The sequence below is a fragment of the Miscanthus floridulus genome, chromosome 15, assembly GCF_019320115.1.
Source record: "Miscanthus floridulus cultivar M001 chromosome 15, ASM1932011v1, whole genome shotgun sequence".
Taxonomy (NCBI): Eukaryota; Viridiplantae; Streptophyta; class Magnoliopsida; order Poales; family Poaceae; genus Miscanthus; species Miscanthus floridulus.
In genome coordinates this window covers 25,025,024-25,043,796 of record NC_089594.1, presented here as the reverse complement: position 1 = coordinate 25,043,796, position 18,773 = coordinate 25,025,024, and the positions used below count along the sequence as shown (strand labels likewise).

At 42.2% G+C, this 18,773-nt stretch overlaps 1 protein-coding gene and 1 long non-coding RNA gene across 2 annotated transcripts; one reads left to right on the top strand and one right to left on the bottom strand.

Moving 5' to 3' along the window:
- Nucleotides 1-7,094: 7,094 nt before the first annotated feature.
- LOC136506455 (uncharacterized) lies at nucleotides 7,095-10,740 on the top strand. Its single transcript, XM_066501384.1, has 3 exons — nucleotides 7,095-7,183; nucleotides 7,952-10,142; nucleotides 10,515-10,740. Exons 1-3 carry the CDS (start codon nucleotides 7,181-7,183, stop codon nucleotides 10,700-10,702), a joined length of 2,382 nt encoding a protein of 793 aa, XP_066357481.1. The 5' UTR covers nucleotides 7,095-7,180; the 3' UTR covers nucleotides 10,703-10,740.
- A 1,861-nt stretch (nucleotides 10,741-12,601) lies between these two features.
- Nucleotides 12,602-18,504, bottom strand: LOC136506469 (uncharacterized). The gene is made up of 3 exons (XR_010771619.1): nucleotides 18,013-18,504; nucleotides 13,827-13,915; nucleotides 12,602-12,931 (listed from the first exon to the last, which is right to left on the bottom strand). It is a non-coding gene; the product is annotated as an uncharacterized lncRNA (long non-coding RNA).
- Nucleotides 18,505-18,773: the final 269 nt, after the last annotated feature.

Genomic DNA, 18,773 nt, shown 5'->3' with positions numbered 1-18,773 from the left:
AATGTTAAAAAGCAATGGGGATAAAGGATAGCCCTGTTGAAGGCCTTTCCTAGTTTGAAAGAAATGCCCGACATCGTCATTAACATTAATTGCTACACTCCCACCCGAAATGAAAGTTTTAACCCAATTTATCCACTTGGGAGAAAACCCTTTCATTCGTAGTGCTTGAAAGAGAAAGGGCCATTTAACTTTATCATATGCCTTTTCAAAATCTATCTTGAGGACTACCCCACTCTGTTTCTTTCGATGCAACTCACGAACAGTCTCATGCAAGATGACAACACCCTCTAGAATGTTTTGCCCTCGCATAAACGCTGGTTGAGTTGGACTAATAACATGGTCTGCCACTGAATTTAGCCTATTGGCTGCAACTTTTGTGAAAATTTTGAAGCTCGTATTAAGCAGGTAGATCGGCCAATATTGTTGAATCACGTTCGCTTCTTGGACTTTTGGGATAAGGGTAATTACCCCAAAGTTCAAACTAAAAAGCGGTAAATCCCCTGCATATAGGTCATGGAACATTTGCATTAGATCCCGTTTGATGGTATTCCAGAATTTCTGATAAAATTCAGCTGGAAAACCATATGGAGCAAGTGCTTTATTATGTTCCATATCAAAAATCGCTTATTGCACTTCTTGCTCGGTAAAGGGTGCAGTTAGAACATCATTCTCAGTCTGTGTAACCTGAAGAATATTGAAGATCTTGTCCTCCTCCAGAGTAAAGGAACTAACCTCAGGTTCTCCAAAAAGTTCCTTATAAAACCTAGTGATATAGGCTTTTAGGTTTGCCTGACCCTCAATGATGCCATTTGCATGGTCAAGGGAAAAAATGTTTTTTTCCGATGTTTACCATTGGCGACCATTTGGAAGTATCTAGTGTTGTTATCTCCCAAAAGGATATCTTTTACCTTTGCCCTCTGATAGTACTTGATTTCCTCTTCTCTAAGTAATTTGGTCAGTTGATCCCGAGATTGAGCAAGATTTTCTTGTTCAGGTTCAGTCAAGTCCCTGACCTCTGCAGCAATGTCTAGGTCATTAATTATTGATTGAAGTTCGACCTTTCTTTGCTTATAAACTCCATTAAAATGGGAAGCCCATCCACATAAGTGTCTCCACAAGGCACTGCACTTATTGTTCCAACATTGGATTGAATTCCTACCTTTCACCGGCCTATTCCAGATCTCAATAACTCGGTCATTGAAATCCTCATGCGTGAACCAACTTAATTCAAGTTTGAATTGTTTTCCATTCCCCTTAAAGGTCGGTGTTCCTGTATCTAAGAGTAGGGGTGTGTGATCCGACACGCCCCTATCCAAGGCCTGTAGCGAGACTAAAGGATACTTAAACTCCCATTAAGTTGACATAAGAGCCCTATCGAATCTCTCGTATGTGGGTTTAGGTAGTGATTTGGCCCAAGTAAATTGTTGTCCCGTTAAATCAATTTCCCAAAGATCAAAACTGTCAATAACAACATTGAACAGGAAAGGCCAACTGTCAACATATCTATCATTATTTTTATCTTTGCTAGATCTCAAAATATTAAAATCTCCACCAATTAATGTGGGTAAAGGATTTTGTTGGCATGCTCTAACTAGTTCAGCTAAAAAGGCTGATTTAAAATCATCCTGGGCTGGACCATAGACCGGCATAAGGATCCATTTGAAATTATCTGCCTTGTTGTATAAATACAATTTAATATAGAATTCCCCTTCTACAATCAAGGAAAGGTGTAGCATTTCTGTGTTGACTCCAAGAAGGATTCCACCAGATCTACCATGAGGTGGAAGACAATGCCAAACAAAATTCGCACCTCCCGAGAGTCGTGCCAAATTTGTCTTTGACATGTCTTGTTTCCCTGTTTCCATGATAGCAATGAAATCTAGACTATGGTCCTTTACTGCCTCTGAAATATATCGGAATTTAGCTAGGTCCGATAAACCTCTGCTATTCCAAAAGAAACCTTGCATTGCTAAACTAGGTTTTATTTATGACTCTTTTCCGGATCTTACGTTTTCTCGAGGTAGATTTTGATTTTCGGACAGTGGCCTTCAGATCACATAATTTTGTGTCCGGGTCCATGTCCTCAAAATCCACCTCCGACACATCCTTGATCAAATGAGCGAGCAGGTCGTCATCTACGACGGCCTCATCATCACTAGCATCAAGAATCAATGGTTTAGTAACACCCGCATTCATATCTCCTTTTTTCAATTGTTTTGTGGGTGGTGTTACAATCGTTCTATCAACTTCTATTTTTTTAAAGCATTGATAGACAAAGTACATTCTGCACTGCTATTACCTAATTTATAACCTAAGTTACTGAGATTTCTAACACAAGAAGCATTCAAAATAGGAATAAAGGAAATAGCAGGGCAGGAGCTGTGCATACCAGGCTATGAAATCGACGGAAATGAAGGCGAATGCGGCACCACACTCTGTGCAGCCGCCGACTTCTTCTCCGGAGGGCTATCCAAATTTCGGATGGCAGCCCTTCACATAGCTTTGCTTGTCATATCCTCGTCAGCTGTGGAAACTCCATCAGCAGATTGGATATTAGTACATGTACTACGTCGTAGTCCTTCAGTTGAATTCAATAGCGATAATGAATTTTCATTTGTACCTAAAGGGGATTGTAACCCTAGACCATCATTAATATTAGCTGGAACATCTTTGCCCGGCTTGCTTGAAGCCGACAGACGTGGAGTCATCAACCTTGACATCAACAGATCGCCTGATTCTGCAGGCTTAACTGTCTGCCTGATGGTCGGAGTTGAACTGTTGTTATGAGGTATCTCCGGTCTAACACTGCTATCAATTTCACACAGCATGGGATTAGGTGATGTCGACCTGCTGTTTGTCCCTACCTTTGGCCTAGGTGAGGTTGGCATGGGCTGAGTAGGTGTCACCTTTTGCTGAGCCTGGGCGAGTGTGACTGATCAGAAGGCAAAGTATGTGTCCCAGCCACTAATGATCGTTCTACAGCTTCCAAACTGGGTTCAGTACTAGTACGTTCACCACTAGTAGCTTTCTCTGGTGGATGAAGACTCTTTCCTGAACATGCATTGCCTTTGACATTCTTGGCCGGAGGGGTAACATACACAGCCGGTAGCTTAGCTATGTCATCTAGGCTTAGAAACTGGCTCAATTTCCCTAGGCCTTTTTTCTCAAGCAGTGACATCGCAGTTGCCAATTGCATTGGCACAGGTCCACCTCCAGTAGGGGCATTAGATGAAGATGACGTGTTCTCTATAGTTTTCTGCTTTTTCTGGGCCTGTCCACCATCACGCCTATGATTTGCATCATCTTTTCCAGCCGCATCCTCATCCCGATCAAAGTAATCTGGATTCGGTGGAGGAATTGCTGGCTCAAAATTTGCCTCCTCCAAACTGAAAGTTACTTCATGTCCTACTTTTCCAAAAACCACATCGGTGGTAAAGGGTAAATACTCTCTGCTCATCATCCCCGCCCAAATCCGGATCGCACCTTTTTCCTATAAGTGAGCATATCAACCTCTAGAGTAGCACCAATGACTGTGCCGAGTGCCCAAAAGCCAAGGTAATGGCGCCAAGGATGAGGGACTTTACTGACATGAACCCAAACTTCATCAAGATGATAAGCCGGAATAGAGTCACTAGCATCCTGCCACTCTGAGATTGTCAATGTGACCCCATGATTCTTCAAACAAAAATCAATATCGACTCTTCGTTTGAGTTCATCCTCAGATGGGAATTCCACCAGGAAAGAGTCATCCCCATGAGGAAGCGCTTCCCAGTTCCAGTCTGCTGTGATGAATTTTGCAAGCTCTGTCTGAACTGTGGCTGCATCAATTTTCCCCCGGGTAACCTTTATCAAAGCAGTAGGAGAAGGTTTCGGGGTCTCCAATTTGTACTCAAAATCTGGTATGTGGAAAAAAACCCAGCTCATTCTTAGTAAAACCTAGCATGGACACTGTTGGTTTTGGAAGCTTAACGAGAGGGCACTTTGCTGAAATGTGGGCATTCTTCTTATTACAAATAAAACAATCTAGATCCGCCTTGCAACAATTTGCAAAATGCCCATTACACTTACACCTAAAACAATGAGGTGGTTTGACCTTTTTCGGCTTTGCAAGATCAGTGGAGGCCAAAGGCTGTGGATGCGAAACTGATGCCTCCGGCTTGTCTTGCTGCTTTATTGCCTCCACAGTAGCACCTCTAAAAAGGACACAACGGAGAACAGGTGACCTGTAGCCTTAAGCCAGTGCAGCTGTGAGTCACTCTAAAGCCTCCATTTGCTTCCACTATTAGAACTAGAATATTGACAGTACATGGAATACGTTAGTGAAGAGGAAGAGCAACGCATAAAGAAAGACTACCGACAGGCAAAGGTGAGCAACTATATACATGAAGCATCTAAACATGTGCCCAGATCTGGAAACAACTTTCAAGAGCATCTTAGTCAGATCTCGGCCACACGCGGGGGCGGGGGCAGGCGCCGGCGCCGGCGCGCGGCACGGGGAGGGGCTGCGGCGCGCGGCGCGCGGCACGGGGAAGGGCGGCGGCGCACGGCGTCGGCGGCGGCCCGATGGCTGACGGGCGTGGGGGCGGCCGCGGGCGTGGAGGGCGGCGCGCGGCGTGGGGGCGGGCCAGCGTTGGCAGGCGGCGACGCGGGGACGGCCGGGAGCAGCGCGCGTGGGGACTGTCTGTCTGTGTGGCTTGGACTGCCCGACCGAATTCGCCTAAGTGGCCCCACCCGCCCCTTTGCCGAGCGCCGGATCAGGGAGGAGTTCCTGGTACTATAAAAAGCAAACGAAGTCCGAAAATCATGAAACTTGTTGAGATATCGTGATATCGTATGTGGAGGCTATGATAAAAATTTTAGAAGATTTCGTGCACGTTGTCACGTATGATGCTTACAAACCAATAAGCATCGTCACGAATTTTGCAAGCTCTGTCTGAACTGTGGCTGCATCAATTTTCCCCCCGGTAACCTTTATCAAAGCAGCAGGAGAAGGTTTCGGGGTCTCCAATTTGTGCTCAAAACACTACCGGAAACGCCTAAGTTGCCGAGTGTCAGGTGCTTTGCCGAGTGTTCTTTTTCGGGCACTCGGCAAAGACGCCTTTGCCGAGTATTTTTTTTAACACTCGGTAAAGAGGCTCTTTGCCGAGTGTTTTTTTTAACACTCGGCAAAGAGTCTCTTTGCCGAGTGTTTTTTTTTTTTGACACTCGACAAAGAGCTTCTTTGCCGAGTGTTTTTTTTTACACTCGGCAAATAAAATTTCAAAGCACATTTTGAAGCAATAAATTAATTCAAATGAAAAAGTTTTCAACTACAAAGTTGTATAACTCATCAAGATGTACAATGTTTGTTTTGGTCTTTTCTTCATACGACAAAGTGAAAATAAATTTATTCACAAATCTAACATATCTCTCTTGTAGTTTATGAAACTACAAGAGAGATATATAAGATTTGTGAACAATGTTAGAACGACTATGTCGGATGAATAGATGACCAAACAACCAAAATAAACTTTGTAGGTCTCGAAAAGTTATGAAACTTTGTAATTGTCAACTTTTTGATTTGAAAACATCTTGTCATGCAAAACTGCGTTTGAATTTCAAAATTTTAAAATTCGAACTTTTCAAACGACCTCGGATGAAAAAACAACCAAAATAAACTCTGTAGATCTCGAAAAGTTATGAAACATTGTAGTTGACAACTTTTGATTTGAAAACATCTTGTCATGCAAAACTGTGTTTGAATTTCAAAATTTTAAAATTCAAATTTTGTAAACGACCTCGGATGGAAAAACTTCCTAAACTAAAAGTGTAGATCTTGAAAAGTTATGAAACTTTGTAGTTTACAACTTTTTGATTTGAAAATATTTTGTCATGCAAAACTGTGTTTGAATTTCAAAATTTTAAAATTCAAATTTTGTAAACGACCTCGGATGGAAAAACTTCCTAAACTAAAAGTGTAGATCTCGAAAAGTTATGAAACTTTGTAGTTTACAACTTTTTTATTTGAATTCGTTTAGGGCCTCAAACATGCAATTTACACTCGGTTTAGTATAATATATTGGGAACTAAAACGGAATCCAGACACAAGTGAGAGTGTGGTGTTGTGGTAGAGGAGGTACGTGCACAGCGGGAGGTCTCGGGTTCGAATCGTGTCGGCCACATAGCCATGAAATTCACGCGAAAATGTCGTAGATGGGTGGGCGCTGGCCGGTGGGGGCCTCCATCGATAAAAAAAATTCCATTTTTTTTGGGGTAAAAATTCCCATTTTTTTCGGGTTTTTTTCGGTTTCAACTTTGCCGAGTGTCGTTGACTCGGCAAAGGCTTTGCCGAGTGCCCGATAAAAAACACTCGGCAAAGTTGGCTTTGCCGTCACTTTTTTTGGCGAGTGCTGTTCGCCGAGTGTTACACTCGGCGAACCATTTGCCGAGTGTTTTATGTCTTTTGCCGAGTGTTACGGGCACTCGGCAAACTCAAGGAGTCCGGTAGTGAAATCTGGTACGTGGAAAAAACCCAGCTCATTCTTAGTAAAACCTAGCATGGACACTGTTGGTTTTGGAAGCTTAACAAGAGGGCACTTTGCTGAAATGTGGGCATTCTTCTTATTACAAATAAAACAATCTAGATCCGCCTTGCAACAATTTGCAAAATGCCCATTACACTTACACCTAAAACAATGAGGTGGTTTGAACTTTTTCGGCTTTGCAAGATCAGTGGAGGCCAAAGGCTGTGGATGCGAAACTGATGCCTCCGGCTTGTCTTGCTGCTTTATTGCCTCTACAGTAGCACCTCTAAAAAGGACACAACGGAGAACAGGTGACCTGTAGCCTTAAGCCAGTGCAGCTGTGAGTCACTCTAAAGCCTCCATTTGCTTCCACTATTAGAACTAGAATATTGTCAGTACATGGAATACGTAAGTGAAGAGGAAGAGCAACGCATAAAGAAAGACTACCGACAGGCAAAGGTGAGCAACTATATACATGAAGCATCTAAACATGTGCCCAGATCTGGAAACTACTTTCAAGAACATCTTAGTCAGTTCATGAGGAGATGGAGCCCTCCTAGTGACATTTGCAGCATTAGAGGAGAGATTGCCATTCTGATAGTCTATAAAGGAGCTAGAAGGCTGACCCAACAGGGGAACTCAACTCGTAGAGGAAGAGAGAGGTACAAGCATCAAGCATGGTAAGTGAATGTCGCTGAATTCACTTGTTGCGATGATAACATGCAGATTTCTTTTTCTTCTTTTTTGGCCATAATCCTAGTGCTGGAAAGAGCTATGTAAAAACACTAATATTTGGTTTGCCCTTCATATAAAATAATAATTGCTTTCAGACATGTCAGGAGGACATAACTCTTTTCTATCCCTATCGCACAGGCATTTATATTAACCTAAGTACATAGTACATCCTGTTCTGAATATATGTGAAATTGGCATTCTTTGTAATTCTATTATAAGTCCATCAGCAACTTCAAGCACCTTTTTTACTTTCTCTTTTAAGTTTTGTCCTTATTTAGCTAGATATGTTCCGGTCTGCATTCATAGGGGTAGGGTGTGCGTGCATGCGTTTATGAGCTTCTGAACTTGTACTGGTGTTTCGGAAAAAGATGTGTCTAACTAAGGGAGTATGGTAAAGATTATATTGATAGTAATTAGGGACATTACACAACTCACTTTAATCCCCGTGCATGAGTCCAGATGGACTTATATCTGAAATCAAACCGAGAATCATAGCCCCTTTCTAAAAATGTTTGATTGTTTTTTAAATAAAAAAAGTGAGCATTCACAAGATTTGGACATCTTTTAGCTATTTATGCCAGGAAATAATGCATGATAATTTTCCTCAGAAAAATGATAATAATATGATAAACAGTGTATATAGCACCAACTAGCAAACATCAGTTACAGTTAGATCAGCATCCTGCCTTACAACACAATCTTCTTGTTTCAAGGTGGGTTATCGCCGCATGGGGATTGTGGAGCAGAAATTGGGAAACATAATCGCAACCTCGGCAACCTTGCCCCATCAGCTGAGAGACCTATGGAAGAGCCCTAGGGGGACAGTGGTCCGTATCGAGGCACTGGCATTGCTGGCCATTGCCCTCTCCTTCTTCCTTGCTGCCTTTGGCTCCTGCCGCCGCTGGTCCGGTCACTGGATCGTCCAAAAGGGCGCCCTTGCAGCAAATGTGGTATCTCTGTCCCTGGGCACATATAGCATTGGCCTGATGCAATCTTCGCCCGTGAAGAGCGAGGTGTACCCCATCTGGGCTGTGTCCTTGCTCGCCCTCTTTGGCTGCATCGACTGGATCACAGCCTATGGCCTAGGGTACAAGAACCAACTCTGGAACATGCTATACCAGCTTTGTCTTTACTATGGGTATGTGTTGCTGATCAGCATCTCGACCATCTCCAGTGATGTTGGTTACATAGCCATCATCTTGCTATCCAGCATCACTCTCCTCAAGGGATTTCATAGGTCACTAGCACTTGTGCTGCCAAGCATACAGCGCAATATGATCCAAATGATTGAAGCGACTATGGCAGCGGAAGTTATAGGTTATTCAACAAGATGTGATGATCCAGATCAACTAAGTTTTCCCGGGGACTTTATCGGGTACCGCTATGTGGTCCACTGGCCCCTTGACAAGAGCAAGGCAAAATTCCTACCAACTGTATCATCGCCTGACGATGTCATCACCATAGACAAGATACATGAGTGCAGTGAAGACCATTTCTTGAGCGATGTGTGCCTGTCCCTCTCTCTGTCCCACTTGTTGCAGCGGCGTTTCTATAGGCTGCACTGTGCTGAATCAAGGCATTGGGTGGCTCACAAATTCGTCTTGGAAGGGCTTCTAATGACCAGGGATGGGGCCATCGACTATACGAGGGTCTTTAAGGTGATTGAGGTTGAGTTGGCCTTTCTCTATGATACTTTTTTCACCAGTAAAGCATTTCTTTACTATTATGAATCAAAAGTTGCGACTATTTGGGCATTAGCTTCGATCATGGGAATATGTTTTGTTGGAGTAGCAGCTGTGATACCTGGGAGGAGGAGTACCCATACTACTCATGGTGGCACCATCGTCGTTGACACCACCACAACAGACCTTACTATTACTCTAGCTATATTGGTGTCCCTGGCTTTGCTGCAATTTTTCCATTTGATACGCTGTTGGTCGTCAAATTGGGCCAGAGTTGCATTTGCCTGTGATTACATCAAGAATGGTAAGCAGCTAAGCTGTTGGATGAGGTTACGAAGATGGATTGTAGGAAGGACTGACTCTGACAAGAATTCTCTCTGGAAAAACAAGCTTGGGCAATATTCATTGATCGAATCGATCAACACGACAGAGTGCAACAAGCCACTTAGTGTGCTCGGGGGCTGTGGCTACCAAATATGTTCCCGTTTTCTTGGGATTCTTGGATTGCAGTACATTGAACAAGCAATCCAGGAAATGTGGGGCGTCAAGACAGGGGATGACATTGAGTTGCACGCTGATGTGAAGACAGCCATTGTTGATTTTCTTATAAAGAGCAAAGGTAAACTACACAATTGGCCATCCTCATGGGAAAGAAATGGATGGTCTGTTGATTCTAGATTTCTTTTTCTTCCTGACCATGCTGTCACTATTATGAGGTGGCATGTTGCAACGTGTTACTGTGAACTAGTGATGCACAAGGAGGGATTCGCTGTTCGGGATGAGGATGTTGAGGAGACTGTAAAGAAGAATCATGGTGTGGCCGCCGCTCTATCAAAATATTGCGCGTATTTGATGGTTTCCGCGCCACGCCTACTCCATAGAAAAGAGCTAGGGACTAAATCTGTGTACAATGAAGTTGCACATGCAGCGAGGATGTCTTTGCATGGGGTGAAGGACAAATTGGAGGCGATGAGGAGGTTAGGGCAAGATGATGAGTCAAGTGAGGGAGCCCGCATCTTCCAGCAGGGTGTGGCGTTTGGGAAGCGTCTGGAAGCAATGTCCAACCGTTGGGAGGTGCTAGCAGAATTCTGGGCCGGGGCGCTGGTCTATGCCGCTCCATCCGACAATGTGCAGGAACATATGGAGTACCTCGCACGGGGTGGCGAGTTCATCACCCACCTATGGGCTTTGCTGTCTCACGCCGGCATTCTAAAGTGGAGAGGTAATAGTTATGTCTAACTCTGCAAGCCTCCTGCGTATATGTTCTTGTTATTTTGCATCACCTTTAGTCATCTTCATCCATACAAGAAATGCATGTAATGTTGCTATGCTCCAGAGATGAATTCCAATTTACTCATGCGATCTTCCGAGCTAGGAGCATGGACGACCATTGTGTTAGTTGTAAATGCTCTCAAGATGAAGAATTCAGATCTATATCTGTTAGGTTGTTCCCATGGATCATTTTACTTCGTTGTTGCAATGTAAATATAGTTTGCCTTACAGGTTTGCCATTGGCCATGCATAGATTCACAGTTCCCCTTATATATCCAGGTTCAGTTGAAATAGTAATAATCTATATGCATGGTTGCAACAGGTGGATCGACATATTATGATGAATCACCAGTTGTAGCAGGATCAGAAGATGACAGTGAATCAGCAGATGCATCAGATGGATCAGAGGCTGACAGCGAACCAACAGATGACACTGAATCAGCAGATGCATCAGGTCGATTAGCAGCTGACCCCGAACCAGCAGATGGAGGTGGCTCCTCTAAAGATTAGCTGGCGGTGAAGTTGCTGATGTATGACGGCTGTATGAATTTGTGTAACAGCAGTTCTTGTGGATGAGAGAGAGCCTGGACTCGTGTAGCAATGCCTTATATTTCCTTTGATGGTCTGATAGAGCTGTGTGATTTTATTTTCTAAGTCCAGTTTAGAGTTCATGTATTGTTGTCCTATAAAAAATAAACACTATTCAGGGTCAAAAATAAACTCGAACCTTTCCCCTAATTAAGTTATGGAGTGTATTTGTAAACTTATATGGCTATTTGAGAGCCAACATCAATGAAATCAATCAGGTGGGGGATTCAATGAAATCAATCGGGTGGGGGATTCTCCCTCCCCCCCCCCCCCCCCCCCCCCCCTGCCCGTAGACCTGTCCCAAAAAAATTAAGTTATGGACAAATATAACATCAAGTTGAGAAACTGTAAACCTTTTTATTAACACTACATCAGGACTTTGTTATTCCTTCTCCCGACCCCACTTCCTTCTCTTTTTACATGAGGACTTTGTTATGGACAAACATAGTGGAACAAAGGAGGACATTGATAAACTGCAATCTTTATTATTAAAGCTCTCTCCATTTCAAAATTCAAGGCATGGTTTTCAAATTACACTTTGGTCAGTAAGTTCTCTTAATAAGAAAATAATATTCATAACAAACAAATTGTGACCATAGGAAAGTACTTTTTATTAGGAATCCAGTGGGACTATTTTTTATCACATAAACCTTTGCGTCGCACTCGCACAGGTTTGGCTGGGTTTTGGACCAAGCCCATGATAGGCTTAACCATGATATTGTTACACGCTTGTAACACATTCATCAATGTGTTCCTAAGAAATTTTATAATAACACAAAACTACGTGTTACAGACTTGGGTTGTAATACAAAATACATTTTTTTTATAAAAATGTGTTACTGGCAACAATTATAGTAACGCAAAAGTTGGTACTATATTGTAACACATAAATGAAACACATAAAATATGTGACAAGTATATTCCCTATAGTAATACAACATAATGTTACCACCAAAGTGTTATGGAGAAACATATACATGTTGATCATCATCCAATTCACAATTGGCAAAAGGCATTGCACTAGTGTCCTTCTAGCTAATAGACAATTGTACCGAGGTCCTCACATGACACAAGAGCAGGAGGGAGTAGACGATTAAAAAGGTCGTGTAGATGTCAGAGCCTATTATGTGTATTGGGCCAAGCTGAAGATAGGGTAGATGGAGCAAGATCACGAGAGGAACATGTACACTTAAGAAGAAAATCCAAAAAAAAAAGTAAAATTATATGGAGCTATCACTAGAGGAACATGTACACTTAAGAAGAAAATCTGAAAACAAAAAAGTACATAAAATTAGATGGAGCAAAATCATGAGACCAACATGTACACCGAGGAACATGTTGGTCAAACCTTCTATGAGGAATATGTAAGAGATATTGCATCTGTTTAGAATATGGGTGCAAGTAGTAAGTACTATTGCATCGGATTGATAATGCTAAACTCTGATGCAATAGGTGACTGCTATTATATAGGTTTAGGTTTAGTGATTCGATGCGTCACATGGTCACTATTGCATCAAAAGTTTTACGTTACAAGAGGCTGAAACATATAGTTGGGCCAGAAGTATCAATAGTAGACCACCAAGGACTTTCAGTAATATTATTAGCTATTCTAGACAGGGAATCGTACAAACATCTAGGAGACCACCAAGGAGTTCAAGACACAACTAAACATGGCAGATAGCATTCAATGTTGATGGGGAAATGAATCAATAAGTGGTTTGTGTCAATATAAATTGGGTAAATATCACATCACAGCTCGTTAAAAAAAAGAAAGAAGCAATAAAATACCAGCATTGACAGTGCACTGTTTATCTTGAGCTTTGATCTGTAATAGTGAGCTGCAAAAAGCACCATCTCATAATAATAACAATTATCAAGCTACCTCTTGTAGTAACATGTCTAGAAAAAAATTCCTTTCCTGGCCTCTCATTAATTGTCCCCGAAGAAACATAATATTATTTACATAGAAAAAGACAGAAGTTACTCAACTTATAACATAGACTGCCAAGAGCTGCTAGTTAACATAGTGGAAGGTTTATTCAACACCAAACACCGAGTAGCTAGTGATCCCATATACATAAACAGATGGCTGCAGCTGGTAGGCACTAAAGTTGTTGTATCACTTCTTGAGACTATGCATCCTTGCTGAAACTGTAAAATGAAAAGTTTATTAGGAAGTCGCATAGGGCTAAAGATATTTAGGAAATGAGAAGAGTTGACCAAAGGAAACTTAGTTAGATCACTCTTGCAGCAAAAATTCAACTTGTAAGATGCAATCATAAATATATTACCAGCTTCAATAGATTATGTATAAGAGAATCTAATGAACACAGCAAATTGAGGAAAAGAAGTCAGATAAACACTTTAGCCCTTATAGTTGCCAATCCCATTTAGGTTAACTGGATACATATTTTAGCTGCATATATGCCCTTCTCTCTACAAAAGAGAGGCATATGTGTAAATCGATTTTAAGCTTTATAATTCACAACTAACAGCACTGATTTTTTATATGAGCAGTGGACAGTCCATTCCACTATCACTACCAGGATCGAGAGAGCCAAAAAATGTTATCAAAATTATGTGTACCAGACTGGACAAGAACTTACAGTATCCTTGTTAATACATTAGTTTAAAGCTACATAGGACAGCCCACATCTCTGAGCGTATCATATGCTAACATGCCTGTCATTTGTGTATCGAAGACAACAAAAAAAATTGATGATATTCAGAACTTCTCTTTCCATTGATGCTTGATATTTTCATGTTGTCATCTTGTATTCCAGAAGTGAACATGGTTTCTCTCAATAGTTTTCAGCTTAGTTCAGCAGACCTAAGAATGAGTACTTGACCTTTTGTAATGACCTTAAATAACTGATCAGTATCACAACTAAAATCTAATAATTCAGTATAGTATTGGTTTGTGCTTTCACTTGCAGATGGCTTATAAATTCAGTGAAGCAATTTAGGCAGACCAAAGGACCACACATAAATCATGATTGATTCAGTTCCAGGGTGTACATTTATCAAGTATGGTGAAATTTCAGACCTGCAACTCGTGGTCAAAACCACTGCTGAACACAAAGCTGGCAGTAAAAGATGTAAGATTCCAAGGTTCTAATATGAGAAACCCACTGCCTGCATTCACACAAGAGATAAGAGATAAGATTGAAAAGTCACTGAGGTAGTTATTTGTACTAGCTTACATTCAGGAGCATATACTATAGCCATATAGCAAGAACTCTGATACGATAGTCAAATTCTTATAACACTATTTCATTATCAGTATTAACAGTAGGATCTCTTCGACAAAAACCAGGTGAAGCGTGAGCTCCTACTCTGCAGAACACAGCAGACCGGTATATATATTCACTAAGCAAAGATGTCAATTTCACCAATCTGAATTTTGAGAAGGTATGATAGGACTACAAAATGACTGAGTTGTAGTACTACTAAATCAAAGAAGTGACTGTGAGTACATGCTAGCTACCAAATACACTTCCCTAGGAGATTATACGCATACGTGGATGCAAGAGCCCAGCATCAGGCCAACCAAACAGACCCTTTGCTGTTCTCATTTCTCAAACACTTAGGATATGTTATATGTACACAAGCTAGCTACATGTGACTATATGCACCATGATCGTTACACACAGCAAACCTTCCACTAACTCCGGCCAGCCGGAGGTGTGTAGATCAATTGAGCGGACTTGTCTGCTGCTCTGTTATTTCACTGAGAACTAGGAACCTACTAGTAGCATTCTTAATTGTATTACCACTGATTTGCATATGTACCTAAAGCGTTGAAAAATGATATATCCCTACATATGCTCGATAGAACCAGCAGTGAGCAGTGATAGCTGCACGAAAAACTATGCTCGTTGGTCTGAGGACATGGTGAGTCGTCTTTTGTTTAAAACAATTATATAAGCTTTGGTACACAGGGACAGTCGCGAATAGAAATGGAGTAGGAGTTTTGATTGATAAGAGCCTCAAGAATAGTGTGGTAGGAGTGAGAAGGCAAGGAGATAGGATTATCTTAGTCAAGCTTGTCATTAGTGATATGGTCTTGAACGTAATTAGTGCATATGCCCCCAAGTAGGCCTTGACGAGAGTGCTAAGAGACAGTTTTGGGAAGACTTAGATGGCCTGATTAGAGCTGTACCTAGTAGTGAGAAGCTTTTTATAGGAGGAGATCTTAATGGGCATGTAGGTACTACAAGTGCAAGTTTCGAGGCAGTTTATGGAGGTTTTGGGTATGGTGGTAGGAATTAGGAGGGGGAGGAAGTTCTAGACTTCGTGGTAGCTTTTGACCTGATGATAGCCAACACTATCTTTAGAAAGAGAGAATCTCATCTAGTGACCTTTAGTAGCGGACAACACTCTAGCCAGATTGATTTTGTCCTCACAAGAAGAAAGGACAAACGAGCATGCTTGGGTTGCAAGGTGATACCAGGGGAGTGTGTTGTTTCTCAACATAAGCTTTTGGTGGCTGACTTTCGTTTTCAGGTGCGTGCCCGTAGGGATAAAGAAGCAAAGATTGAAAGAATAAAGTGGTGGAAACTAAAAGAGGAGAAGTCAGAGGTATTCAGGGAAAGGGTTATCAAAGAGGGCTCTTAGAAGAAAGAAGAGGACATAAAAAACATGTGGGAGAAGATGGCAACCAAAATTCGGAAGGTGGCCTTAGAGGTTTGTGGAGTAACCCAAGGAAGTGGAGGCGAGGCTAAAGATACTTGGTGGTGGAACGAGAAAGTTCAAAGGGCTATTAAGGAGAAGAAAGAATGTTATAGACGCTTGTACCATGACAGGAGTGTGGACAACAAAGAGAAGTACAAGGTGGCAAAGAAGACTGCAAAGCGAGCTGTAAGTGTGGCAAAGGGTAGAGCGTACGAGAATCTTTACCAACATTTAAGTACGAAGGAAGGAGAGAAGGACATTTATAGAGTGGCTAGGGTTCGTGAGAGAAAGACAAGGGACTTCAACCAAGTTAAGTGCATTAAGGATGAAAGGGAGCATCTCTTGGTGAAGGAGGATGAGATACGACATCGATGGCAAAAGTATTTTGACAAATTATTCAATTATGAGAATATGGATACAACCATTCAGTTGGATGACTCTTTTGATGACACCAATAGGCGTTTTGTGCGAAGAATCCAAGAATCTGAGGTCAGAGAGGCGTTGAAAAGGATGAAAGGAGGTAAGGCGATGGGACCGGATGGTATCCCAATCGAGGTGTGGAGATGCCTCGGGGACATAGCTATAGTATGGCCAACCAAGCTGTTCAACCATATTTTTCGATCGAACAAGATGCCTGATGAGTTTAGGAGAAGTATATTGGTACTGATCTACAAGAATAAAGGGGATATTCAAAATTGTACTAATTACTGGAGAATTAAGTTGAGGAGCCATACTATGAAGCTATGGGAGAGAGTTATCGAGCATCGCTTGAGAGCAATAACGCGGGTCTCTATGAACCAATTTGGTTTCATGCCCGGAAGGTCAACCATGAAAGTCATTTTCTTAATAAGACAAGTTATGGAGCGATATAGGGAGAAGAAGGACCTACACATGGTTTTTATTGACTTGGAGAAGGCTTATGATAAAATACCAAGGAATGTTATGTGGTGGGCTTTGGACAAACATAAAGTCCCAACAAAGTACATCGGGCTCATTAAGGACATGTACAACAATGTTGTGACTAGAGTTTGAACTAGTGATGGAGACACAGATGACTTCCCGATTAGGATAGAACTACTTCAAGGGTCAGATTTGAGCCCTTATTTGTTTGCCTTAGTGATGGATGAGGTCACAAGGGACATACAATGGGACATCCCTTGGTGTATGCTTTTTGCGGACGATATAGTGCTAGTTGATGAAAGCCGGACAGGAGTGAATCAGAAACTGGAGTTATGGCGGGAGACTTTGGAGTCCAAAAGTTTTAGACTCAGTAGAACTAAAACTGAGTATATGAAATGTGACTTCGACACTACTACTCGGGAAGAGGAAGATATTAGTTTGGAAGGTCAAGTAGTGCCTAGAAAGGATACCTTTCGATATTTAAAATCAATGCTACAGAGAGACGGGGATATTGATGAAGATGTTAGCCATAGAATCAAAGTAGGGTGGATGAAGTGGCGGTAAGCATCTGGTGTCCTATGTGACAAAAGGGTACCACAAAAGCTAAAAGGCAAATTTTATAGGACGACGATTAGACCTGCTATGTTGTATGGTGCAGAATGTTGACCTACAAAAAGACGACATGTTCAACAGATAAGTGTCGCTGAAATGCGTATGTTGCGTTGGATTTGCAGTCATACAAGAAGGAATCGAGTTCGGAACGATGATATATGTGATAGATTAGGGGTAGCACCAATTGAAGAAAAGCTTGTCCAACACCAGTTGAGATGGTTTGGACATATCCAATGGAGACCTCCAGAGGCACCGGTGTGTAGTGAAATCCTAAGCCCAGATAGTAACGTAAAGAGAGGTAGAGGAAGACCGAAGTTGACTTGGGTAGAGGCAATAAAAGGAGACTTGAAAGGATGGAATATACCTAAAGACTTAGTCTTAGATAGCAGTGCTTGAAAAACAGCTATTCATGTGCCTGAACCTTGATTGCTTCTGCTGGGTTTCAACTCTAGCCTATCCTAACTTATTTGGGACTTAAAGGCTCTGTTGTTGTTGTATATATGATTCTTCTTACTTTTCCTTTACTGCTATTTTTTCAAAGGCAAGCTGATACTTAAAAAAACAGCCACATAGAGCAAAGGTTTATCTAGCAACTGACAGGAAAAAGGGAAAAAGGATAAATGAACTAGTGGTATGCTACATGCACATGGGAGTTTTTGCAAATATAAAATTGTTTTCTAATGTGTCGAAGAACAAGATGAGTACTAGGGTTGATATAATATAAGAGCATGACACAAAAGTGAGCTACTGAAGGAGTGAAGGATTAATTTGTTCAGTCAACCTGATATCATTGATTGAAACATTCGTTCTAACCTGACATCAACCTCTGGAAAACAAAGTGCATTTTCGGATCTTCTAACCTTTTTTGGCCGACATGATATTAGAAAGTACATTTGTTCTAACCTGATTAGAGAAAGTACAATTGTTCTAACCGCATATCAGAATCTGAAAGTAAAATGAGCCATATTGCGAAGAAAGCAGAACTGAAAATGCAATAGCAGGACATTTGATTGAGAAATTTTTTAGACCAATACAAGGATTCAAACCTTTGTGGTGCCTACTGCCGGTCAAGCTGTGGAGCCGCACGCATCAGGTGGCGTGAGCCCCTACAGAAGCAGCCATGTGAGGGCCGTCGCATGAGGGAGACCCGCTGCACGCAGGACTCCGGCATCCAAGGCTGTCGGCAGGTCGGCGGAGCAAGTAGCCGGCTCGGATAGGAGGCAAATGGAATAATAGGATCCATCCACGTGAGTTGGTCCTTCATCTTGCAGCTCCCGACCATCACGCCCCCCGCTCGTCCGCACGGCCCGTGAGCCACCACGCCGCCACCAGTCCGCCGCCCCGCGTCCCCCGGTGCAGCCGCGCTGCAGCCCGTGCCCCGCGCCGCCGCCCGTCCGCGCGGCCCTTGCGCCACCACGCCGGAGCCCGTTATCAGCCCCGTGCCCCTTCACAGATGGGGATCATGGTGGGCTGGCGCAGAGGAAGCTCGGGGAGAGGTGAGTGGATCTGAGAGAGATTTTTGCCGCCAATGGCGCCAGTTTGGGTTGAGAAGGGATGAGAACAGCGTTTGGGTTTCAATGGCGCCAGTTTTGGCCGCCAAAATTTTTGAGCCCCAATTTGATCCGACAAATTTTTTCTCTTCCCAGTGAGAGCAACCGGCACAGGATTACTTATCTGTTTCGAAGTTTGCAAAATCTATACAAAAGAATTGGCTAATTAAAAGGTTTCGAAACTTTTCTGATGAATTTTGTTTAGTCGCGTTTTAATTGGTCGATTAAAAGATTGTGAAACTTCTTCTAATTGATTA